Here is a 27,771-nt window from a genome sequence, read left to right on the forward strand (position 1 = left end):
TGTGGATGTTTAAACATGGGCAGAATGGTGAATGATTTATTTATTTATTAAGGAAATCATACTAACTAACTAACTAACTAACCATCACGCCATTTCCCCAGAGGGGTAGGCAGAGAGGATAGAACGCCACACCACTCTGTCCTGGCACACTTCCTTTGCTTCCTTCACATTCATACATCTTCTCATGCACGCACGTCGATTATTCCGACTTTTCACATGACCACTTTCAAGAATTTGTTGTACTCGATCATGCCATGTCTTTCTCGGCCTTCCTCGACTTCTACAACCAGACACATTCGCATCATAAATCTTTTTAGCCGTTCTTTCATCATTCATTCGCTCCACATGACCGAACCATCGCAAAAGACCTTTCTTAATTTTGTCGATAATGCTTAACTCAGCCTTGCATTCTGCTCTAATTTCGACATTAGGGCACCTATCATACATTGTTTTTCCGCACATTCGCCTGAGGGATCGCATTTCAACAGCATTCAGTCTACTTTCGTCCCTTTTTTTCCAACTCCACGCTTCGCTTCCATACATTAGGGTTGGTACCAGAACTCCATTATGAACTGCTAATTTAGCCTCTTGCGATAGACACTTATTCTCTATATAAATACAAGGCACAAAAGAACAATTAAAAAAAGTAAGACCAATTACAGATTTCACATTAATTTATAAAATAAAAATATAAATATTAAATAAAAAGTACATAAAAGGGAGAAGACATTGTATAGCTCCAACTCTACTTTCCTCCCTCTCTCTCTGCTTCCATGAACATTTACATTTCTTAGTAAAAATTCACAATCAACAATAATTAATTAGATGCAGGTAGTAGATGTACAGGTAGTGGCGGCCTCCGTGGTGTAGTGGTCAAGACGCTGGACTCACGCACGGAAGGTTCCGGGTTCGCTTCCCGGTGAGAACACAAAAATTAAAAATGTGATTTTTCTCAAGCCTGGTTGTTCTGTAATGTAATTCACCACTGTAATTGGGCCTCCTGGCCTGTTGTGGTGCAAAAAAAATAAATGAAATGAAATACATATGAATAAGTAAAAATTAAGTGTTGAAATTAAAAGATAAAATTAAAATTAAAAGTTTAAATTAAAATTAAAAGTTAAAATTAAGAATTAAAAAAGTTAAAATTGAAAAATAAAATTAAAGGTCAAAATTAAAAGTTAAGCAGGAGATAAATTAAAAATGTCTTTAACAGATCTGATAAAAATATGGTATTTACAGTGTAATATGTCGATGTCACTAAAACTGTCATTATGGGTAATCTGTATTCCTCGAAGAGTGCTATTTTTCATATAATTAGTCATTGAGTTAGGAATGTCAAAGAGTACAGATTGACGAGTTCTACGGACAGGGACTCGATATGAAATGCTTATAACAATTTCAGGGCTATCCATTAGGTTATTAACAATTTTGTAGAGAAAGCTCATATTCAATGATACACAATGTGTTAAGTGGCCCCTTAAAATGAGAGGTTATAAGACCTGTAAAATATTCTCCATCTATGTTGTAATATTACGTCAAAATGAAAGTAACTTATTGTTTTGAAATAACCAAATACGCACCTCGACAGGGGCCCGGTACCAGTGGTGTTGACCGCGGGAATGGCCTGTATACTGACAGACTCCAGTCGCGTTGGTCCTTCAGCTTCCAACTGCGCTGCCGTTGGTTTTTTAAACCTGCAATCGTGATATAAAATCCTCGTCAGAACTGCCCATAGGTCAGGGGCGAATCGTACAAATAATCGATTATGCACAGCCTACCATTATTTTTATTTAAAAAAAAAAATATATTTTCTTTTATTTAGGAAACATACAGTACAGTTACAAAGTTTTATATTTTACACAGTTAGACTTAAATCTAATGGACCAGCGAAGTTTCCATATTATAAAGTAATTATATGTAAGGGTATTATTTAAAGTACAAAAAAGAGAAGGAAAAAAAAATATAAATAGAATTAACATATTACAACAGAGATGAGGAACATTTAAGAGAAGGTAATATGGAAGTCTAGGCATCTACAGGGCTTATGACCTGTCAATGGCTGGTTTAAGTGGCCACTTTACACACTGTGTAACATTCACCATTCTGCCTATATTTGAACATCCATATTCCTTCAATTCTTTCATCTGTTGATGTTTGCGAAGTTAAAGAGCTGAAACCTTTACTTATGCGGGTGAGATTCACCTACATACTAGGCAACGCCTGAAAATGTTATTTTTTCAATTTCTATACTTCTCCATGGACCAGGTAATTTATCAACAATATTTTGAGTTTGTCCAAATTTTTGTAGACAAGGACTGGATTCAACTCCCTGGGTAGCTGGCAGAATGGTGAATGTTACACAGTGTGTAAAGTGGCCACATAAACCAGCCATTGACAGGTCATAAGCCCTGTAGATGCCTAGACTTTTATATTACCTTTTCTTAAATGTTCTTCATCTCTGTTGTAATGTGTTAATTATATTTAGTTGATAAAATTTCAGTAAAGTTATATTTGACTTTTGATATTAATGTTTTATAGTCACCACGTTAATGCGAAAATAAATAAAATAATTATTACTCAGTATAAATCACCACCACTGTTTACATCTTCCTACAAAAAAATTATCTATGAATTGCGGCCAGCGCCCAGCCCGTTCTCAGTGAACGATGAAACTAGCCGATTACCTCAGCTTATTCCTCCATACATAAAAGTACACCATATTTTACATCTTTAATCCAGTTGTGGTTTTTTCGTACTAAAACAAACTTGCCGATTACAAATATTAACTTGAAGATTCTCTATTTGGAAACCAGTATTTTGAACATTATTTCTGAAGGACTATTTTTCTTTGATGGGATAACGTTGACATATTATGTATCACATAGGACATGTGGCGTTTGAAGTGGCTATTTTTGGCATTATTCATTTTAAAAGGAATCAGCCTGTGCTCAGTGTTGACAGTTAAATCATAATGGAAATATCTGCCGAATGTCATTGTGGTGTTTTTTAATAAACTGTTGTACAAGTATTGTTTTAAAATAGTATAGAATAAAGTACATATATCGCACGGTTGATAATAATTGTTTGAGTTAATTTTCACAGAACCACAGAAAAAAATGTTATTTATGATTATAATGTTTACTTATATTCATTGCAACAGAGAGGAAAAACATTTTTGAGAAAGGAATATGGAAATCTAGGCATTTACAGGGCTTATGACCTGTCATTGGCTGATTTCAGTGGCCACTTTACACAGAAAGAGATGAGGAAATGTGGATGTTCAAACATAGGCAGAATGGTGAATGTTACACAGTGTGTAAAGTGGCTAATTAAACCAGCCAATTACAAGTCATAAGCCCTGTAAATGACTAGACTTCCATATTCCCTGGTCAAAAATGTTTTACCTTTCTGTTGCAACAAATTTAAATGTGAAATGAATAACTCCGTAGGGAGAAGATCCAGCCAGTCTGCAAGCATTTGGACATACTCAAAACATTGTTGAATATTTTTTTCTTGTGATACTAGATCACACAGAACTTTGTAATCAATTGTTTCCTTAATTGAGGATTTAGAAGAAACATTTAAAGATTTTTTAAGGGATAAGGATGCAATAATTGCATAGTGATCAGTTAAATCGCATTTGTATAAAAACGTACAAAGACTATTCTTAGATTTAACAAAGACGTGATCAATACAGGTAGACGAAGTTCCCACTTCGCGAGTGGGGACATTTACAGAAGGAGAGAGACCACGCATAGTAAGTATTTATTTTATTTTTTATTTTATTTTCTTTTATTCAGGAAACATACAGTACAGTTACAAAGTTTAATATTTTACACAATTGGACTTAATTCTAATGGACCAGTGAAGTTTCCATATTAAAAAGCAATTAAATCTAATGTTAATTATGAAAGTATAAAAAAGAGAAGGAAAAAGAAAACATAAATGAAAGTTGTTTAAAAATTTAAATTTAAGTGAAAAAAAAAAAATATTTTAAGGTTTGTAGTTTGTAGTGAGTATTTACAAATGGAAATAATATTAAAAATGAAGAAAACTTGTAAGAGTAATTAAGAATTAAGAATGGAAATAGAGAATGAAAAACATACTCAGATGTAAAAATAAAATAAAATAGTAATAACATTTTTTTTAAAAAAGGAAAAACATAAACACATATTAATTTTAAGGGATTCAAAGAAACGATGAGAAGAATCTTTAAGTGAAATATAAGACAGTAAATTAAATTTAGGTCAATTTAAAAAACATCTTCAAAATTAATGACACATTATAGTAAGAGCAGCAATATATTGATTTTATTAACATATATAATATAAGTAATTAAAAGTAGTTTAAAAGTATAACAAGTATAAAAACATGCCAATGGCAGCAGAGAAAAAATAAAAAATAAAGAAGGAATAACAAGTATGGCAAGTAATCATTTAAAATTTGAAAAAGCAATATAAGGAGAAGATTTTAAACCAAGAGAAGTCAATATATTTAAATAATCATTTGCTTGGGGATGCATATTATTAATTATATTTATATTGATGATTTTCAGTGGTTGTGTTGGTAATGAGAATATTATTCAACGCTTCTATAAAATGTCTTACATCTGATGTGCTAGGGGATCTATATATGGCAAATATTTTAGTCGAGTTGTAAAATATTATTATTTTGCATATTTTTTTTGATTACTTGTATATTGTTTTAATATATTAATAAATATTTTTGATTTATATATTGAAGAGTCCCGACTTAACACGGAATTTTCTAACAAGTCGGGACATAAAAAACATATAATTGTGTCTATGTAAAATTGTGTATTTTGTGCATTAAATAAAAAAAATAAATAATAATAATAATACTCACATATTATGTACTTATATGTAGGTGCAAATTAATAAACATTTGTTGTAGATTACCTATAAAATAAATCACGACTCGCCGCTGTTACATAACCCATACACATCAGCAGCTCGTCTGGTCAACTCGAAGCCGGTCAAGGGAGAGCGCATTTCAATCAACCCTCGTAATTCAATTTACGTTATTTATTGACAATTATTCCTGACAGAATTCCACTCACATTCTCATTAAAATATAAGTTATAAATTAAAATATTTGGTACACATCCATTTATTTAATAGACCAATTAGCGCTTTCAGCCTCTAGTGGGAATCTTCAGACTGATAAACATTGTATAGTGTTTTAACACTTTTTATAGAAATTAAAATATTTCTGTGCAAAAGAAAGGGACTCACATTTTCAGTAATAAACTAGATCCAACAACTGAGACAGAGCTAAGCGCCATTGCAGCCGAAGCCATCCACGGCTAGAAAAAAAACGAACAATACTCAGGAAACAAATTAATTTCACAATGAGGAAGTTCAGTAGTACGGGAAATTGGATAAAAAAAATATTTCTGACGTGCGGTAAAAATAAGACCATTAAATTGTAATGCGAAGTTTCTACACTTTCAATCCGTTGGGTATAAAATATGTTATATAGTTACACTTTCAATCCGTTGGGTATAAAATATGTTATATAGTTACACTTTCAATCCGTTGGGTATAAAATATGTTATATAGTTACACTTTCAATCCGTTGGGTATAAAATATGTTATATAGTTACACTTTCAATCCGTTGGGTATAAAATACATAGTTAAACTTTCAATATGTTATGCATAAAGCATGTAACAGTCGCTAATAACAGATATTTTTTATTTCAATAAATAAAATGAAATGAATAAGTTTGCTTGTACAATTTTACCTGTAGTATAAGCCCATAGGACGCCAGGGCTCCTGAAGCCAGGGGTATTCCCAGCAAGTTGTACACCGACGCAAATAGGAAGTTCAGTCTAACTCGGCGGACTGTGCAGCGAGAGAGCTCGATGCAACCCACCACGTCCAGTAAGTCACTCTGAAAACATCACCCTTATTTAGAATTATGGTGGACGAAAATCTAGTTCATCATCAATTATTTGTAATATTATTGTATTCCCAGGATATCACTATGAAGAGAAACCAAACAATGGCCCCGAGTCCCGGGCGGTCCTTAAATGGACCAGGGGTGCGAAGAATCTCCCGGCTCGACATAGAACTGTGGAGGAGCTGTTTCGCACTGCTCAGGATAGGGAAGCTTTCTCCCAAGAGATCGTCAACGTCGGGGAGACCCGACATGACACGTGAAGAAAAAAAGTATAATTATACATTTTTACAATTTAAAAAAAAAAATCAATTGTTATATTTTTACTAAAACTAAAATCCCACCAAGCCACTTTCTGTAGCTTGTTGGTGAAGATTATATTTATACTAACTTAATAATATTATTTACATTTATAAAAACAATGAATAACAGATAAAAATTAACAGCCGGAAAGATCAGAATAAACATGTTTATACAAATAATAATATATAAAATTATTTTTTAAATACAAGAAAATATATGAAAAATTAAAATATTTACACATAAGCTACTATTCATATATAAACTTTTGATCGAGTAACCACTCTCTTATTTTGCCCTTGTTACAATGTGAGTTAAATTTAAGTTCTTTTGGTAATAAATTAAAAATTCTAGGTACTAAATATTTAAAAGTTCTATTTCCATACTAATTACATACTTTTGGTACTACCAAGCCACCATTAGACGTGAAGCGTGTATTATGGTTATGTTTGAGAGGAAACTTGAATGTATTACTATTAAATTGTTCCAAAATGATGCAAATCCAAAGTCTTATACTAAGGGGTAGGCAGAGAGGATAGAACACCATACCACTATTTCCTGGCGTACTTTCCACCCATGCCGATTAAAAAAAAACTATAAAACTAAATATCCTGTTAATAATAATAATAATTACGTTCCTTTTAATTAAATGGAAGACCACTAAAACTTCTTTTCAGTAAAGATTCAATTAGGCAATTACAATTATTTTCCCGATTAGCATCGCGGTTAAGTCCACATTCATTGCTTCCCTGAGCGGCCATATTAGGGATTATGAGATAAAAAAACAAATAACTAAAAATAAAAAACAAAAATAATAATTCAGACTGTAATTTTGGAGTTAAAAATGTAAAAGTTATCGCGATAAGCTATATTATACGTGAAAAAAAAAACACTGAACTCAAAAATAATTTTAAATTACGTTGTTCGGGTAAGGCATAATAAAAACCGGAAGTCAACATTGTTTTAGTGATAAAACGTCAAGAGTCCTAACAACGCTGTTTTACACTAAATAAAATATAAAAAATTTAATTAGGTAATTATCGTTTTTTTACAGATTGAAATTCTCATTTGGTTACATAATTATAATGTTTTGAAAATTATATTCACAAAATCCTGTTTCCTGAATATTTTCCTCAATTTAGTTCACAGTTTTAATTATAAACATAAAAAAATGCAGAAAACCACAAAAAAGTCCTTACCCCCAAAAATGGAAAAGTATTTCAAAAAGAATTTTTATTACTTGGTAGGTAATCTTATCCCCATATGAATGCAAAATCCGAGCAGCATGCACAGTTGGTAATGTAGGTTGATATAACAGTATAAAACACTACAATACACGGGCGGAATAGCGGTTTAAGTTCTGATGCGCTTGCGCTAACTATTAATCCCAGGAGCATTTTGAGCGTTTGCGCATCTAATATTTTATATGCGTATCAGTTCGTCGGTCGGCTGCGGTCAGCCGTGATGCGTGGTTAGTTGTTGCCGATTTTAGGGGCGATTACGTTTCATAATTACATCAATAATCTATGATTAAAATACTTGATGTTTTTTATTTTTATTATTTTAAATCTTGAAATAGGGCACACATAAACATATTCTTATGTGAGATCTAATAATGAGAGTGTACATATATTTCATTTACAAGTTATGTACCTACTACCTACATAGTTTTCCAGTATTAAAGGCATGCGCCGCATGTATGGACGACACGCCACTGGTGTATATATATATATGTACGAGGGTTGTATAAAATATAAGGTTCTCAATTTTTTTTCAGGTTTAAGGCATTTTTTATTTGAACTGAAATATACATCATTGGAAAGCTTAATTTCTTAACTATTTTTCAACATAATCACCAGATTTTACTAATCCAGCTTCAAAGAAGTCCGCCGCCAGTCTGTGGAGGAATTTGCTGACCGCTTCCTGCACTCTTTCATCAGTCTCGAAACGTTGTCCACCCGAGTGTTGCTTTAATCTCGGAAACAAGTGAAAGTCACTCGGTGCAAGATGAGGGCTGTAGGGAGTCTGTTCAACGAGATCCCAGACAAAATTTTCGATTAAATCCTCGGTTTGGCGAGAGACGTGCGGGCGCGTATTGTCGTGGTGCAGTCTTTGGCCTTTCGTCAGTCTTCCTCTCTGGCGATTTTGGCTGGCTCTTCGGAGTTTATTCAAGGTCTCGCAATAATATTCCGAATTTATTGTGGTCCTCGAGTCATAAAATCAACAAGCAGGACGGTCACCAAATTCCTTTGTCCTTATTGTTAGTAAAAACATGACGCCGACGATTGGCCCCATTGAAATTTCATAGTTATCGTCGACAGCGATTAATCAGAAGACAAATAAAGACTTACCCTCATCAAGACGACATCCGCTGCCTCTACGGCGACGTCGGTTCCCGCTGCTATGGCGATTCCAACATCAGCCTGGGCCAAAGCCGGAGAGTCGTTGACACCATCACCTATCTGGAACAAGTATGTAAATCAATGCCATATTCCCTTCTCAAAAATGATCTCCATCTCTGTTGTAATAATCCAGATAGCATAATTATATAATCTTGATAGATAGTTATTATTATTTGTTACTATATCTATACCTCATGTACTGCTTTTTGTCCAAATTCCTTTTTCTAAAAAAAAAGCATCCAAACAGTTTATAAACTGGTTGACTGAAATGAAACGGACAACTATAGTCCTTAAAATATAGCTTGGTTTAAATGACAGCTGTCAAACTAATGCCACTAGTGATGGGAAATTACTGATCACTGATCATGTACCGATCAAATCGATTTTATCAGTTTTTCCATGCAAACATGAAACTCTGTTTCCGAAAATTGATATAAAAATGCAAAAACAAGCCTATTTGAATACAATTATTCACCAAAAAATAAGGCATTTATACTTTTTTCGTGAACATTATCAAATTATTTTTTTATTCGTAAATTACATTGATCAATTTGTCCCATCTCTAACATTTTTGCAAAATGATGTAACCTTGTAAGAACGTCGTTAATAATTAAGTTAATTTTGGTTTTAAAACTGATTTTATTTATGTGTCAAGCACTGAATTAAAAAAATAAATTAACACGCCAGATAAAAATGATTTTTCGTGTCTCAATATAAATCACTCCTTAGACGTTACTACAAAGTTATGTCGTCACTTTTGCTGACAACCGTCATTCTAATAAAGCTATATTTTAAGGACTATAGGCTTGGCAATTTATTCCAGTCTGAAACCAACCTGCTGGAAAGGAAGCTTTTATTAGGAATGAAGTGGAATTGGGGACGATAGAACTTCCAGTTATGACCCCGTAAATTAGTGTTGGGATTTAATTGATACATCTCATGCAGGGGGCAGTCATGGTAAATATTGAGTATCTTATAAGTTTCTATCAAGTCCCCTCTCTTCTCTCGTTCTTCCAATGATGTAAGTCCTAGAGCTTTTAATCTATCATTGCATGCTTTTGAATAATTTGGGGATTTTCGTAGCACATCTTTGGACTTCTTCCAGAAGCTCGATGTCTTTAGGGAAGTAGGGATACCATACTTGGTGTCCAATAGAGGTCTTACATAGGTCTTGTCTATTTTAAGGAATATCTCTAAATATTTTTTTTTTAAATTAAAAAATTAAACAAACACAATTTAAATACACATGACAATGTCATCATGATGCCGCCCGTCAATTAATAAATGCGTTTGTAGTGTCTAGAGTCGATTATTGTAATGGTATCTACGCAGGTCTACCAATGAACAAAATGACTCGCCTACAGTCTGTATTGAATGCCGCAGCGAGACTTATTTTCGGAATCTCTAAGTTCAGTCATATCACTTCACTACTTCGGGAACTACACTGGCTACATTTACCACAGAGGGTGGAATACAAACTCTGTTGGCTTATGTATAAGTCACTGCACAACTCTGCTCCGGAATATCTAAGGGAACTATGCATTCCAGATGAACTAGCTGACAGGCGTCTCACGCTTAGATCAGCTACGTCTACGGCGAGAGGAAAAGTTATTATACCTCTACGCAAACAGCGCACTAAATTTAGTGAACGCGCATTTGCGGTCGCAGGCCCTACGGCATGGAATGCTCTCCCAGCAGAGGTGCGAGGCTGTGAGAGTGAAGTGATGTTTCGGAAAAAACTTAAAACCCACTTGTTCTCTAAATCATTTGAATAAATCCGTAGCACGTGACAACAAAATAAATTGTTTTAATTAAATTACAAATTTAAAAGCTTCAATTAAATTAATTTAACAATATAATCACCATGTAAAGCGCCCTTGAGGTATTTTATTACGAAAATGGTGCTATATAAGTTATCCATAATAATAATGATAAAAGAAACAGAGGATTAAAAGATTTTTTCGTCAATCCAAATCAAGACTAACCAATTTTTATTTCCCTTTTTTATAAATTTTAATTATTTTTTTGCATATTTTACCTACATTAAGATGAATAATATTTACCATTGCAACACGCTGTCCAGACTCCTGTAATTTTTGTATTTTGGCAACTTTATGCGAGGGCAAAACTTCAGCAAACACTTGTTCTATTCCAACCTAAAATTAAATAAAATAAATACAGTTACTTAATAATAGCAATCAGTTCAATCAAAAATACACACAATTTGTGAAAAAATGCATAATATTAGCTGTCAGTTAATATTATTTTATCATTACTGAAAATCCATTAAATAGAAATAAATGGGTAGAAATTATAAGGAATTAAAAGAAAGAATCTGATTGGGATCTATAAAAAGCGAATGTTGTTTGTAAACATTTTCTACAATATATTTTGTTGCCCTTTAATAATAAGGAATATTTTAATGTTTTTTTAATATTTTTTATTTCCTTTTTTAATAACTATAAAAAGAAAATACATTATAATCTTTTACAGAATATTTTCTTTCCTATTTCTTACGTTACACAAAAATATTATAACTGTCTATTTATTATAGGAGCAAAAATTCATAAACATTTCTTGTCTATTCACAAACAGGCCATGCCTTTGTGGGTTTTTTTTGTTTACTATTTTTACTGTTAATATGTATTTCAGTGCCATGTAATTATCCTTTATTTTTTTAATGCTCTGTTTTACCTCTTATGTATTTTGTAAAAAAAATAATTACAAAAAAAATTATCAGAAAACAAACTTTTTTACGCACAAAAAACAACATTCTTCCATTTTTCTTGTAGATGCATTCTCGTTGAATGCAGCCCTGGTGACAATAAATAAAACATTTATGCTCTTAACTTTTTTCAAAATCAAAATCAAAAATTTATAGCTCTTAAAATATTCAACAATTGAAGATTTTAAGAGCTATAAATATGCTCATGGCAAATATCTAGTTTGCTGATAACCGCACGTAAATCCGTCCAGTAGTTATTGAGTCTATCGGGGACACACATACGAGCATTGCCTTTTTTTTTCTTTTTTAATTTTTTTATTTTTATTATTTATAAAACATATAATACAAAAATTACATATTATACTCACAGGAGTTATTAAAGAAACTCATTTGGGACCGTACATTTTTCTTATGTACGGTCCCAAATCATACAAATTAATACATCCGAAATAAAAAGAAAACATTATTGTATAAGAAACATAAAACACCATTTTATATAAACTACATTAATAATTATCACTATCAAAAAGATTTACGAAATATTTTTAATTGCGACACTTCTGGATTTTTTATTCAGTTTTTCGTGTCTTAGCTCATCAGGCAGCTTATTATATTCGGAATGGCCAATATTTTCCAAGGACCTACTGCCAAACTTTGTTGAGCGAAACTTAGACACATGAAGATTCCTTGAATAACGCATATTGTAATTATGAATATTATGACCAAATGTGTATTTTAAATTTGAGTGAGTAGAAAAGTTGATGATATTTAAAATAGTATTGATTATGTCATGCAGTGGCATTACCTTGAAAGGAAGTATCTTTGTTTTATATATATAGATTACTGTTCTCAGTGCGCCGTTTACTTTGTTGCCAGAATTCGCTCTCCAATCTCAAAAAGTAATATATTGATAAAATTGTATAACCTGCGCAGCTATCGACGCGGCCGTGTTCCGATTATCTCCGGTCAAAAGAACAACGTTCATCCCGCGTCGCCGCAGTGAGGCGACGCACAGGGCCGCCTCTGGTTTCACTCTATCCGCCACCGATATAGCGCAGCAAATATTTCCTATAAAGAAAATTAACTGAATTTACCGGATCCCACTCCAGAAAGGAAAAGGCGCAGCGTGGAAGGGATAAAGTGTTACCGTCAATGGCGCACAGCACCGCTGTTCGGCCCATCTCTTCCTCGGCTTTGAGGGCCTCTTCTGCGCGAACTGGAAGGATGAGGCCGTGGCGGGCGATCCACTCCCGGTTGCCGACAATTATGCGATGTTCCTGAAAACAAAATAGCCATAATGAAACCACTTCCAATCTCTTAATGCGGAGTCCACGACACTACCGCGAGACCGCAAACTGTCTCGATTTGATTTAAACATCCTTGCAACATTGAATTGTACACTTCTTCCGCCCTGTTCTCTTCACTGCCTCTCCCAAACGTTTCTACTCCTTTTTATACCCCGCTTTTTTCATTTTTTTTTATTTATTTAACACTTTATATACGTATACAATTTATTTACATATAAGGGCGGGCATATTGACTTAAGGAAATTTCTTCCTACCTACCCAAACCGTTTTCTTTTCATGTGCCCAACCGTGCCACTAGAAGTCGAAATTTGCTATTATCAAACTTTTGTTTTTATACCCCAGTGGGGTTTCACAGTCCATTGATTGATCAAGTCATTTTCATCATCATTTTCCATAGAATCCAATACAACTAGACTGCAAAAAATCAATAATTCTTTTGCCTCAAACTGCATTTTTATTTATTTAACACTTTATATACATATCCAATATAAATATACATATTATTATATTGCCTTGAGGCAATTTCTTCCTACCCAAACCGTTCAGTTTGAGAAAATTACAAGTACATGGACATATTGAATCATACAATTTTATACAAAAATTAAAAACAAAGATTGACAAAATAAAAATATATAAAAATTAACACTATACTATGAAGTAAGGAGAGGGGATGGGAAGGAAAGAAGAAGGATAAAGGAACAACTAAAATATTTAGATAGTGACATTTCAATCTTGACTTAAATGTAAATAAAGAAGTCTCTAACATTAGTGGGTAGATTATTTCACAATCGAGCAGCTACTACTGTGAAAGAGGAGGCAAGAAAATTAGAGCGATGAAAGGGTATTAAAAGGGTTCTCTCATTACTAGAACGCAGACAGTCCGTGTTGTGATAGAGGTTGGAAGAGCTCTCTCAGATAAACAGGCGAAGTGGGATTATTTAAAATATTGTGAAGAAGTGATAGAATGTGAATGTTTCTTCTATGCCTGATACTGAGCCAGTGTAGTTGCGTGCGATATTCAGTTATGTGGTGGAATTTGCGAAGATCAAAGATATAACGTGTACAAATATTCTGCAATCGTTCTAACTTATCAAGTAATTCAGAGTTAGCGTCTGGATAACATACATCCGCATAGTCAAGGAGTGGAAGAAGTAAGCTCTGGACTAATGTTTGCTTAGCATTAATTGGCAAGAAATTCTGTAATCTTTCTATCTGTAATCATCTCCTTGGCTATCGAGAAAATGTCGTTAGCACGTCTTTTCTGTGTCCTTCCAACATCTCTTCTGTTTGCCCGTGGTCTCCACTTTTTTATTCTGGGTCTCGCCTGTCATAATTTTTTCTCACCAAGTGTTCTGCATACTGCCATTTCAATTTTGCTGAACGATCCAAATCTACAAATCTGGTTCAGCGGTACCTTCATCTAGCTTTCCGTGGATCATTGGGTGCATTTTACTTTCTGGCTACTTTTTTATGTCACAAGTTTGGTTTTTAGTACGTATATCGTCACTGGCAATATACATGATTCGTAGACTTGTCTTTTTAAACATAATGGGACTTGTATATTTTCTGAAATATACTTTAGCTTGCCGAAAGCAGCCCAACTTAGCTCTATTTTTCTTGGCAGGTACACAGTTTGATAAAAAATCACACTGGATTTGTGTAGATTTATTCCTCAATATTAATACCGTCCGATTTAAAGTAATCACCGTCAGATGTAATACATGTTTGCCAGCATTTTTTCCAATCCTCGAAATATTTCCAGGACGCATTTGTTGGTTAAGCCTTCAAGCAGGCTTATTCTGTCACAGTTTCGTTTCGTAATGTACATATATATGAATAAATAAAATTGAAATAGAAAATTTAATTCATGGTCCTCTTAATTTTTAGGAACAATAAAAAGACAAACTTAAAATATTGCGATAAAACCAACTGGTCCAAGAAGAAGCTTTAAAAATTGAAAAATTGTTTTCAGAAGTTGCCTAGCATGTGAAATAATTAGATCAGATGAATCTCTTCTCAACAATAAAGGTTTCAGCTCTTTAACTTCACTAAAATTTAAAAAAATAAATAAAACTAGGCGGCCTCCGTAGTGTAGTAGTCAAGACGCTTGACTCACGCACGGAAGGTTCCGGGTTCGATTCCCGGTGAGAACACAAAAATTAAAATGGGATTTTTCTCAAGCCTGGGTGTTCTGTGATGTAATTCACCACTGTAATTGGGCCTCCTGGCCTGTTGTGGTGCAAAATAAAAATAAAATAAAATCACGTCTGAAGAAACATCTCCTTTCTCTTCCTTAATCTCTCCTCCTTTCCTTTTTCCTTTTTCCTCTTTCCTCTTTTTTCCTTTTTCCCATTGAGTAATAGTTTTGATTTAAGGTAATTTATAAACAAATACGTTTATTTCTGTTTTTATATATTTTTAGCTTTTTAATCTTTTTTTTCTATTGAATATGTTCTGTAACTTGAATTATAAAAATAAAACTTTTATTTTATTGGTTGGTTGGAAGAAATTGCCATTTGGCAATAAGCCCGCCAATGTACAAATAACATTATGTACAAAAAGTTAAATAAAAAATGAATAAATATATATTTTTTTTTTAAATCAACAGATGGAATAATTGAAGAAATATGGATGTTTGAACATAGGCAAAATGGTGAATGTTACAGTGTTTAAAGTGGCCACTTAAACCAGCCAATCACAGGTCATAAGCCCTGTAAGTGCCTAGACTTCCATATTCCCTTTTCTAAAATATTCTCCATCTTTGTGGTAATTGTCGATCAAAATAAAATGTACTCAAATATTGTCATGCTTACGGTCTGCAACACATCTCCCATTTCCTGAATATCCATTTCCTCAATGGAACCGGCTTCCAGAATATTGTCAAGCTGTTGCTGCTGTCTCGCAGTTGGGTCTTCACATAACTCCACTTCTACGTCGCATATTTTAGTGGGGAACTTCGCACTGGAGCTGAAACATGACGAGCAATATTAGATGAATCTGTTGAGAATATGGAAGCCTAGGCATCTAGACATATTGAATCATACAATTTTATGCAAAAATTAAAAACAAAGATTAACAAAATAAAAATATATAAAAAAAAATTATCACTATACTATGAAGAGAGGAGAGGGGACGGGAAGGAAAGAAGAAGGATAAAGGAACCATTTAAATATTTAGATAGTGACATTTCAATTTTGACTTAAATGTAAATAAAGAAGGGGCGTCTTTAACATTAGTGGGTAGATTATTCCACAATCGAGCGGCTACTACTGTGAAAGAGGAGGCAAGAAAATTAGAGCAAATTACAACAGGAATGGAGAACATTTAAGAGCAGGAAATATGGAAATTTAGGCATTTACAGGGATTTTACCTTCTCTTAAATGTACTCCATTCCTGTTGTAATTTGTTAATCATAATGACTCCCTAGGGGGTGAAATCCAGTCTTTTGTCTACAAACATTCGGACAAACTTATAATATTGTAGTAAAATATTTATATTAGATTAGTTTCCAAGATTGGGCGGCAAGTTTCTCTCAAATTAAAAATCTTACTTTTTCGATAACAATATTTTATGTATGTCCAAATCTTTGTAGACAAATTCCAGATTTTTTTCCCTTACAGGAAAAATATCTAATATTGAATAATTTCACTGTGTAAAAGCAAATGTAGAATATATGTAGTTCTGTGTGTGAAATAGAACCAGAACCTGGGGTGATAACATTTGCCTGAACGACGAAGATTTGTCGAGGAGCTTGCTTTACTAGAGTGGGATGTTACCTCGATATGTAAGTCAAGGTGCTGGACGGTTGGATGTCACTTCTCTGCGTCACCTGGCAGCTGAGTCCGCAGCCAGGGACCGAACCAAAGTTACTGCAGTTTCCCAGCGAGCCGGGACCCAATGCCGAGCGGCAGAATTTGACTATCGCTGTAAAATATAAATTCATGTTAGATATTTCAAAACGTGTCTTCTGTAGTGTACAATGAAAGCACTGACTCCATTATTATTTATTCATATAAAGATTTCATTCCATCCACTTCATCCACTTCATCAACTTCATCCACTTCATCCACTTCATCCACTTCATCCACTTCATCCACTTCATCCACTTCATCCACTTCATCCACTTCATCCACTTCATCCACTTCATCCACTTCATCCACTTCATCCACTTCATCCACTTCATCCACTTCATCCATTTCATCCATTTCATCCATTTCATCCATTTCATCCATTTCATCCATTTCATCCATTTCATCCATTTCATACATTCCATGTCCGCTCCCTAGTTGGAGAAAATGGTGTCCATAAAGATCATCCAATAATCTCTGTCGGCTGCCAGCTCCTGTGCATCCCCCCAAGTCAGGTTCGCGTCCCGTAGTTTTGACATGAACTGCCGATGAACAGTCAGCAGTGGACGTCCAGGACGTCGAGAACCTGATGCCTTGTAAAGTAGGCAAGCGCGGTTAAGGCTCTCAGGAGGCATCCGCAGGACATGGCTGTTGTTGTCACCGGAGTTTGCTGCGTCCGTTCTCTTATTAATTCATTCCTCACAAAGTCAAACCACCGCACACCCAATATTCTTCATCATATAAAGATACACATTACAAAAAAAAAACATATCCCTAACTCTATGAGGCCAAGAGCCCTGTGTTGAGTTGAGATACAACAAAATAGAATCTTAGAGTAATAATGCGTAACCTAGAGAGAAGCCCTTTTACTATGTTTCATAAAACGCAAGCGATGTTGGTTTGTTGGCTAGCAATCAATTGGTGGCCATTTTGTTTTATTTGACAACATAAACATAACGAATCGATCGGATACTTTTGTAGCTGTGCTTGGCTTTGTTTGTAAATAACTTGGATATTTATAAATAAAATAAGTAAATCATTTTTATAAATACCTGAAGCTACAGGATGTTCGGAGTTTGATTCGGCTGTCAAAAGCAGATCCAAAAGTTTAGTAAAAGTCTTATTTCCTTGAAACAGGATCAATCGTACAACGGAAGGCTTTCCATATGTAATTGTTCCAGTTTTGTCCATCACTACAGTCTTAACCTGCAAAGCAATTAAAATTAGAATAATCGTTTGAATTAAGAATATTATTTGTTTAAATCTTTTGTACGATGCACTCGGCCCAGATATTTCAATCCTCTTTGGCGATGCCCACACGCAAGGAAAAATTGCACAAGCCGAACGAAAAAGGTTGCCCAAAGGATTTTACTATATTTTTTATCTACAGGGCTTATGACCTGTCATTGGCTGGTTTAAGTGGCCACTTTACACACTGTGTAACATTCACCATTCTGCCCATATTTGACCATCCATATTCCTTTAATTCTTTCATCAAAATGCACCTGGTCTATGAAGAAGTATAGAAATTGAAAAAAATTAAATTTTCAGGCGTTGCCTAGTATGTAGGTGAAATAATTCAATTAGATAAATCTCACCCGCATAAATAAAGGTTTCAGCTCCTTTACTTCACAAACATCAACAGACGAAAGAATAGAAGGAATATAGATGTTCTAATATGGGCAGAATGGTGAATGTTACACAGTGTGTAAAATGGACACTAAAATCAGCCAATGACAGGTCATAAGCCCTGCCTACATTTCTATATTACCTTCTCTAAAATGTTTTTCATTTCTGTTGTAATATGTTAAGGAAGAAGAATGTAATGATACCGACAAAATAAATGGCACAATAACCCAAATAATTCAAAGAATTCGCCCAATACAAACAACGATTTGGTTTCAGAAAAACTGTAATTAAGTTATTATTTTTACCTTGTGGGCATTCTCCAAGGGCTCCGCCCCCTTGATGAGTATCCCGCAGGTGGCACCGACCCCCGTAGCCACCATGACGGCAGTGGGCGTGGCGAGACCCAGGGCGCAAGGGCACGCGATGGCCAGCACGCTGAGGGCGAAGTGGAAGGCGGTGGCCACAATCCTTTCCGAGTCCGAGCGGTCAGCCATCATCATTCCCTGGGGACAGAGGTCTTCAAGTTACAAGGCCGAAGGGAGAGTTTTATCCGTGCATTTTTTATTAATTTATAATAGAAAAAAAAGATGAGAAAAACCTGATAAGCATCAATAAAACAGTAGTGTAGTTTTTTCATTATGAGTTTTGTCTCTGAATGCGGGAATTAAATCCACAAATTTGAAATAACTAGTCATAATTCAAATTTGTGAATATTCACTTGTCATTTTATTGTTTGCTAACTTTTACCGGTGGATTGGCTCGCTTTTAATTAGAAAAAAATATGGAGCAATGTTGGAAACATTTTTCATTGGAATTTTTTTTAATATTGTAGTAAAGTAGTGACACTCGGTTGTCACAAGATGTCGCGTTGAACGTGGCGACTGCAAGTACCAAAAGTAAATCATTTCAATGGCACTCAGATTCAGCGCTTTCATGCTATCAGACATATTTCTTTATATTTGACACTATCTCTACAAAATCTGTATTTTCTTAATAATAATTAAATTAATTTTTATAAACATAAAATGCCTGTAAAACATAATAAACCATCTTTAAAATTACAACTAAAACATGAAAATGGCAAAAATTATTTTGTCTATTGATTTAACTTACCAACAAATTGGTATAGTGATAAAAAACTAGAGAACTATGGTCCTTAAAATTTAGCTTGATTAAAATGACAGCTGTCAAACTCATGTCAATAGTGATGGGAAATTACTGATCACTGATCATGTACCGATCAAATCGATTTTATCAGTTTTTTCATGCAAACATGAAACTCTGTTTCCGAAAATTGATATAAAAATGCAAAAAAAGCCTATTGTAGTGTGTTGAATACAATTATTCACCAAAAAATAAGACATTTTCTTTTTTCGTTAACATTATCAAACAAATTATTTTTTTATTCGATCAAATTACATTGATCAATTTGTCCCATCTCTAACGTTTTTGCAAAATGATGTAACCTTGTAAAAACGTCGTTAATAATTAGGTTTATCTTAGTGTTTTGAAGGTTTAAAGCTGAATTTATTTATTTATGTTAATTTATATTAAAAAAATAAATTGACATACCAAATACAAATGATTTTTCGTGTCAATATAAACCACTCCTTAGACGTTACTACAAAGTTATGTCGTCAGTTTTTCTGACAACTGTCATTCTAATCATGCTATATTTTAAGGACTATAATTTCATACTCTTGTGCTGTCAGTTTTCAGTGGGGATTGTAATTTTTCCGACCAACAAGTTGGTATATTGATTAGAGGCTAACTTCAGATATTTGAATTGTCAAAAACACGAAAATGCCGGCAATAAATGTCCGCGAAACGCAATAAACTGTGACAAAAAATTACGAATTTCTCATACAAAAAAACTGGGATAATGATAGAAACTAACTTTAGACTCTTGAGCTGTCAGTTTTTAGTGCGAATTGCAAATTTGTCCGATAAAAATGGGTTTGAAATGTATTAAAAAATTCTAAATTCAATGGGATCCAATCAAATTATGTGGAAATTGTGGAAAAACGCAAATTGTGGGGACGTAATTACACGGTTTCACTGTATTTTAAAGCACTGTTTTTTTGGCAATTCTACTTACATGAGTTGGTAGGTTGTCAATGTTTATAAATCCACTTATAATCCAGGAAATTAATGTCAGTACTGATAGTCCTATTACGATTGGCACAAAATATCTGAAAAAAAATTAACAAATTTACTAATAATTTTAGATCAAGTTTCAATAACCGTTAGAGTGTGCGTTTGTTGGTCCTTGAGACAGCATTCGTTATGTTACTTTTGGCATATTCAATTAATTAGTTCAATTAACAAAATACGTAGTTAAAAGTAAGTTAGTGATGTATTCTGACTCCATCTCTACTCAACTTATATGGGGAGCACACAATGAGAAGAGCACTGGAAGGCTGGAAAGGAGGATTCAAAATTGGTGGTTGGCTAATCAACAACCTCAGATTTGCAGATGATACCTTATTCTTAGAGGTGGGGGTCAGTGTTATGCAAGCTCCTGACGTCACTGCGACCTGTGAAAATCTATTGTGATGCGTCCCCGTGAATAGTTCTCGCCCAGGTCTTTAAAGAGCCTGGCTGCTGTGTAGGAGTGACCTCTTTAACATCCTTAGGTTTAACCAATGGTCCCCCGAGGATGAGACTCCTTTTATGATGTAAAGCATCACATTCACATGGAATGTGCAAAGGCGTTTCCTCATCTGCACTGCAGAACCTACATCAGACGATGATACGACACTACTTTCTAGAGACGGGCAGGAAATGGCAGAAGTATTGGCTCGGGTAGCAGAAGAAAGTCGCAAATTTGGGTTGGAAATAAACAAAACTAAAACGAAGCTCATAATCTTTGACTGAGCCAATATGCTGCAACCATCATATAGACGCCGAGACCTTGGTTAAGTGAAAGATGTTGTTTATTTGGACTCATCCATTTCTGCAAGTGGTGCTTGCACATCAGAAATTAAAAGACGCATCCTAATTGCAAAAACGCTATAACTCGACTGACCGAAATTAGGCAAGATCTGGGCATCTCGAAGGAAACTAAAATATACACAGTGCGCAGAAACATGAACGTTAAAGCATGTGAGAGAATAGATGCCTTCAAGATGTGGTGTTGGCGTCAAATGCTGAGAATCCCACGGAGGGCCAAAAGTCATAAAACAAACGTCTCTATACTGGAGGAACTCAATGTGAAAATTCGCCTATCGGCTGTTTGCATCCAACGTATTCTGCGGTTCTTCGGACACATAGCCAGATGAACTCAGAAAATCAGGAGAAAATAATAGTCACAGGCAGTGTGCCAGGACGAAGAAGCAGAGGTAGAGCTGCAGCTCGAAGGATCGATCAGGTGAAGACAATGTCACGGGCGACGGAGAGGACGCTTTGTCAATGGAATGGCTGGGGTAAGTACCAACAATCATGACAATCAGAACTGATGAATGACAGGGAAAATGTTAACATGAATAATCACAAAGTTGGTGCTTGAAATATTCATTTAAAAAATTTAAGCATTATAAATCATCGGGTTTCTGGCACAAGTTGGTGGTAACTACAATTTTTTTTTAAATGAGATTGATTCATAACTGTAAAATATTCTCGGTTTAAAAAGTTAAATAAAATCTCGTCGTTTTTTATAAATACAAAAAATAATGTTTGATAAAATTCCGCTTGAGGTTTTATTCAAATTATTAATTTGGGATGAGCTTTTAATTTTGAAATTTAAATATTTCACAATAAGTGAAATGTTTGTTGCCAACTGGATATGTTCGAAATTCCACGCAAATGGATTGTAAAAAATATTTTCATTATGTCCGAAACAATGAAAGCATCCACCCCTTTCCCGAAACTGTTCATAAAGACTTGAGTCTTTCTTCAACTAATTAAGCGAAAATTTAATATTTCTTTACGATCAAACCGCGAAAATAACAAAACAAATAAACTTTGAAAACTTTCATTGTACCCCTCACTGCAGTATTGTCAGTTTGTGATCAATCAAATACACATGGTCAGCACAATCACCCTTTTCTAATTTCCCAGTATGACAGTGGAGGAATACAGTGTTAGTTCCAAATTGAGACCGCGGCCGCACGCTCCAGATCCCGAATATATGTATGTCCGAAACAGTTGAAAGATTCGAAAAGTCGTGTTTGCATGTAAAAGGCATGATTCAACCTACCCGGCGATCCTGTCAGCCAGCTGCTGGACGGGCGCCTTGCTGCTCTGGGCATCCTCGACCAGGCGGCATATCTGCGCGAGAGTGGCGTTGTCCCCGGTGTGAGTAGCCCTTATGAACAGCACACCGCGCTGGTTAACACTACCCCCTATAACCGCTGAGCCTGGAATTTATCAATTACGCTATTATTACTACGAGAATTAAGTATAAAACATTGATACTTACTGGTGGTTTAACTTAAGCTGGCGCGTTCAGAAAACTCATACTAACGCATTTAAAATCTACAGGATGTTGATTAAAAAAATGTTGTATTAAATTTTAACCAAATGTGCTATCTTTTTTTAAATTCGGTGTTGGATCAGAGGTCTGTGTATATGAAAAAAAAATCAATTGGTTAAGAGAATGTAATATTAATTTACTAAAATAATTTGTTTCATTATTTTATATTTTTAAATGTTGCATTTTACTAATTATAGTCCTTCCAAGCACAAAGGACAATTGTGTTTATTTTTTTATTTATTTATTTTATTATTTTACATATTTATTACAGCAATATACAAGTAATTATTTATACAACAAATTAATGAAGTAGTAAAAGTAAACATGTATATTTTTTTATTTTTGCTGTTGGTTCATCTAAACTGCCTAACTAGGGATAGCTTCCCCGTTCTAAGGCAGTAAATTATGTATTTTATAATGATATTTAAAAGTATTTACAGTATTTATTGTTTTAAGTATATAAACAACAAGATTTATTGTCTATCAATAAGTGTGTAGACATATTTTCTCCAATGTAATTTGTACTGTGCATTTTAATTACAATCTATTAATTATTATTATGATGAACACAAAATATTAAATAAAAAACATGCTCGATTAAAAATAAATACTCATAAATGTATGACATTTTAAATTTTAAAAACATTTAATAAAACAATATAAAACATCAAGATTTTTAAAATCAGTGTTCTGTACATTAAAAATGTGTTTGTGTAAGTTTTGCGAAAGCGCCATCACTACATAATCGACCTATTCATGATTTGATTAAATGAAAATACCCACATATTTATAAACCAGTGTTTTTAATCCGTAACTTAATACTCGTACATATTATTACATTTTTACTATTAAGAATCGCAGCGACATTCAGACGAACACAGAAGCATCCTGGAGTAGTAGAGAAATATCACATACTACGAATACTGATAAAACATATGAAATGGATTAAGAATAATTAATTGTATTTTCAAAATCAATATGGCCATTGTGGAGAAAAGTTTTCATATTGCATAACTTAATTTTTTTTTTTTTAATATGTCACTAGAAAAACGCGACATGTTTGGCATTGATAATTGCGACGTCAAGATTCGTGACGATGTTCTAAATAAATTTGAGTGGACAGGAACAAAATTGAAAATGAACATGAATCGTGACGTATTGGGGGCGTGGCCAAAGCAATGGCGGTTTTTTCGGGAATTCAAAATTAAAAATATTTTTTAGGCTACGTAGCAAAAAATTTTTTTTTTTTACTTAACTGTGTTTCATAGACCTTTATTATTTTAAAAATATTTTTTTTTCAATTGTGATATTTCCCTAATAAAATGAACCACATAAAACGCGACATGTTAGGCATTGATAATTGCGACGTCAAGATTCGTGACGATGTTCTAAATAAATTTGAGCGGACAGGAACAAAATTGAAAATGAACATGAATCGTGACGTATTGGGGGCGTGGCCTAAGCAATGACAGTTTTTTCGGGAATTCAAAATTAAAAATATTTTTTAGGCTACGTAGCAAAAATTTTTTTTTTACTGGACTGTGTTTCATGGACCTTTATTATTTTTAAAATATATAAAAAAAAAGTTGTGATATTTCCCTAATAAAATGAACCACATAAGTGGGGGACCCACTCTATTACCTACCTACTTTAAAAAAATACTTTTAAAATACCTATTTTTTTTGGGACCGGCATGGACTCCCCGGTTATAAGAGATTCATCGCAAGTAGATTGTCCCATTACGACCTTCCCATCAACAGGTACTTTAGCGCCAGGAACTACCTGAAAATAAGTACAAATGTTTGAAGACAAGTACAGAATTTTACACCTCATGGAACATCATCATTTCACGTCGACCTTGCCAGGAATCAAACAGGAGCCTTATGCTGGAAAGATGTGACATTTTGTCACACACCGACAATAGTCCATTGGGCATCTCGATTGCTTTGTCATAATGCTATTCTTGAAAACCCTCTGACAATTCAATTACAAAGACGAATGAAAAAGTGGCAACACTAACAAATCCATATTTATCTATGGCTCTCCTGCCACACGTAAACTTTTATTGTTTCTTGTCGGACTTCTTCCGTTGAATATTTTGTGTATGGAACATTATAAAAAAAAAATTAAAAAATGTTTTACTGAGACACTGCAACATTTATAATTATTATTTGCCTTTGACATAACACACATCTACATGTAATTAGAAATATTTCATATTAATTTAATGGATTTTAAAAACACATTGTATCATATATATTTCAAATACGTATTTTGACGTTTACGAGAGATAAAATAATTTTAAAATCATGTTTCTAGTGAAACTTAATTTGATAATTTTTTTTTATTTTTTTTTATTTATTTACAATTTTAAAAAACCCGTTAGGGTTACATTAGAAATTTAATATTGTCTAGTCATTTTATGTCTCGTCTAGTCTAGTTAGTTCAGTCATCATGTGCTTTTTCAGATTGGTTTTAAATTTGTCTCCATTAAAAGTTTTCAAGTAGTAAGGTAGGTCGTTGTAGTGTTTAAGTCCATTATGTAGTATTTTTGACTGTCCTGTGTTTGTCTTTGCTTTTTCAATATGATAGTGTTTTTGTTGTCTGGTGTTATATTTATGTATGTCAGCATTTTTGACTAATATTATGTCGTCGTCTTGTATGTTTCCCAGTGTTATTTTGTGCACAATTTTTAAGGTCTCAATTTTAGTCAAGTAGTTTATGTCAAACTGGTGTGTTTTTTTGTACAGTTCAGTCGTAGAGGTCAGGTAGGGTAGGTTGTATGTTAGTTTAAGAATTTTATTTTGTTGTCTTTGTATTCTTGTTATGTCTGTCTTGTTACCAGTGGATAGTGTTACCAATGGATTGAAAATAAGTACAGTTATATTTGTTGCACATTTATTGGTACGCCATCATCATAACATTGATCAGTGTTGTAAATTTTAAGTTACAATACAAAAAAATACCCACTCGTCATTCAAACATGAATGCCGAGTGTTTTACAAGAAGGAAGTTTGACATCTGAAGTTACGATGTCGCATTTGATTGTCAATGTCGAGTGCTTGTGGCGCTCGAGATAAAGTCGATTGGTTTTCGATCGACTGCATTCGTGTGGGTGGTTCAAGAATGCTGTCACTCGTCGAATTACGGAAGTCGCATACGATTCTAAAGACGAAAGACGAACGAGTCCAGCATAAGGCCCCAGGTAGGGGAACGTTTAAAATATATAAAAACAATAAATAAGTCTTACTTTTAATGTGTCACCTCTTTGAACCAGATCGGCAGATATTGTTTTTTCCCACTGGACGCTTCCTTCACTGCTTAACCCTACCAGGATTGCCTCTGCCGGTTGGAGAGAGAGTAAACGTGACAATGCTTCGGACGTCTTGCCCTAAAAATAAATATTTATTATTTCTTCCCATCATACTCGATCACCGTTTAGACGAGAGTGGAGTGATAAGTCAGATAATGAGGGTCTTCAGCCCTACGGGAAATTGAATAAAAAAATGTTTTATTACAAGCGGTGAAAATTAGAGCATTAAATTAAACAGAAAACTTTCTTTTTCAATATTTTTTTACAATGTTTTGAGTATGTCCAAATTTTTGTAGACAAGGACTGGATTCAATCCCCCAAGGAGCTGTTAATATTAACATAATACAACGGAGATGAAGAACACTTTGGAGAAGGGAAATAGAAGTCTAGGCATCCACAGGGCTTATGACCTGTCATTGGCTGGTTTAAATGGGCCACTTTACACACTGTGTAACATTAATCATTCTGCCTATATTTGAACATCTACATTCTTTCGATTCTTTCATCTGTTGACGTTTGTGAAGTTAAAGAGCTGAAACTTTTATTGTTTTATGTTAATATTAACAGCTCCCTGGATGGTTGAATCCAGTCTTTGTCTACAAAAATTTGGACAAACTCAAAACATTGTTGATAAATCCACCTGGTCCAAGAAGAAGTATATAAATTGAAAAATATTTTCAGGCGTTGCCTAGTATGTAAGTGAAATAATTCAATCATATGAATCTCACCCGCAACAATAAAGGTTTTAGCGCTTTAACTTCACAAACGTCAACCGGTGAAAGAATCGAAGGTATATAGATGTTCAATTATAGGGAGAATGGTGGATGTTACACGGTGTGTAAAGTGGCCACTTAAAGTCACTCCCCATTATGTACACAAGAATTGTTTATTTATTTTACGTAATGGGAAACGTTAATGTAAATATATGAAGACCTGTAATAAAATTGGGCCTAAGCACCAGAAAAGTGAAAAAAAGTTACAAGGGTTTAAAGATATACTCAGTTTTTTTGGTATACAGCATATATTTTTTAATTCTTTAAAATGTGTACAAATGTGTAAGAAATAAGTTTAGTGAAAATTAAATAGTTAAATATTATTTTAAAAGGGTATAAAATAACAAAGTAATTGAGAAGGCCTTAAGACCAACTGCTATTTCATTAGTCAGGCCTAAGTGCCTAGCGTAAAAACATAAAATAGGGCCTATCACCAATATCCATTAAAATGTCTGATTTTTAATTCAAGGATGCGTAAAACTAATAAGTTTGAACAAAAAAATACATCATTTATAATGTAGGTATGTAAATTAAAAATAATAATTACTAATCAATGGAAAAAGATATCTATCATAACTCTCTACTGGAAAAGATTTTTGTAGAAATTTTTGTTTTCTTCAGAAGGCATATACTCGATCATGTTGAGTAAATCTTTTTTTTTTCGTCCGTGATCCGGCTTTGGTAATCTAATTGGCGTAGTTTATAGGTTTTTATATCGCCAATTAATTTATTTATTTTTAAATTTAATTAATTTATTACTTGTCTTAGCTCGTGAATAGTGGCTTTCTTGTCGTGGAAACAATTTAACATGCCCGATGACTTGGTTTTCGTCTTCAAGATCGAATTTTGGATATTTTTTCTTATTACCCCTTTTTCGGTGAGTATAGTCTCTCCGCGTTTTTTTCTCTATTAGTAGGACTCGAATACCTTAACACATTGTAGTCGGGCGCTTCGAACAATAGACTCTAGCCTATAGCGGGTGTTTTTCGCGATTAGCGCAAAAATATATCGCTTTCTTAAAATTGACACAATTTCTAAACCAAATAATATTTTCGATCGAAATTTTCAAAGAAATCATA

General features: G+C 33.8%; 1 protein-coding gene across 1 annotated transcript in view; it reads right to left on the bottom strand.

The window, feature by feature from the left end:
• Positions 1–1,569: 1,569 nt before the first annotated feature.
• The window catches only part of ATP7 (copper-transporting ATPase 1), a gene marked incomplete at its 3' end in the record, with an annotated part of 41,793 nt that continues 15,591 nt past the window's right edge, over positions 1,570–27,771 (bottom strand). Inside the window, exons 7-21 of the mRNA XM_088240719.1 lie at positions 25,857–25,997; positions 24,280–24,388; positions 22,331–22,490; positions 20,231–20,324; positions 18,438–18,635; positions 17,556–17,709; positions 16,432–16,579; positions 15,469–15,622; positions 12,496–12,625; positions 12,274–12,416; positions 10,687–10,779; positions 8,573–8,683; positions 5,766–5,915; positions 5,256–5,326; positions 1,570–1,694 (exon numbers count right to left, since the gene is read on the bottom strand). Of these exons, the coding sequence (XP_088096845.1) occupies positions 1,570–1,694; positions 5,256–5,326; positions 5,766–5,915; positions 8,573–8,683; positions 10,687–10,779; positions 12,274–12,416; positions 12,496–12,625; positions 15,469–15,622; positions 16,432–16,579; positions 17,556–17,709; positions 18,438–18,635; positions 20,231–20,324; positions 22,331–22,490; positions 24,280–24,388; positions 25,857–25,997 (1,981 nt within the window). The remainder of the gene's footprint in view (positions 1,695–5,255; positions 5,327–5,765; positions 5,916–8,572; positions 8,684–10,686; positions 10,780–12,273; positions 12,417–12,495; positions 12,626–15,468; positions 15,623–16,431; positions 16,580–17,555; positions 17,710–18,437; positions 18,636–20,230; positions 20,325–22,330; positions 22,491–24,279; positions 24,389–25,856; positions 25,998–27,771) is intronic.

This window comes from Micrasema longulum, unplaced genomic scaffold (genome assembly GCF_059751315.1).
Source record: "Micrasema longulum isolate JH-2025_06_02 unplaced genomic scaffold, ASM5975131v1 h1tg002575l, whole genome shotgun sequence".
NCBI classification, from domain to species: Eukaryota; Metazoa; Arthropoda; class Insecta; order Trichoptera; family Brachycentridae; genus Micrasema; species Micrasema longulum.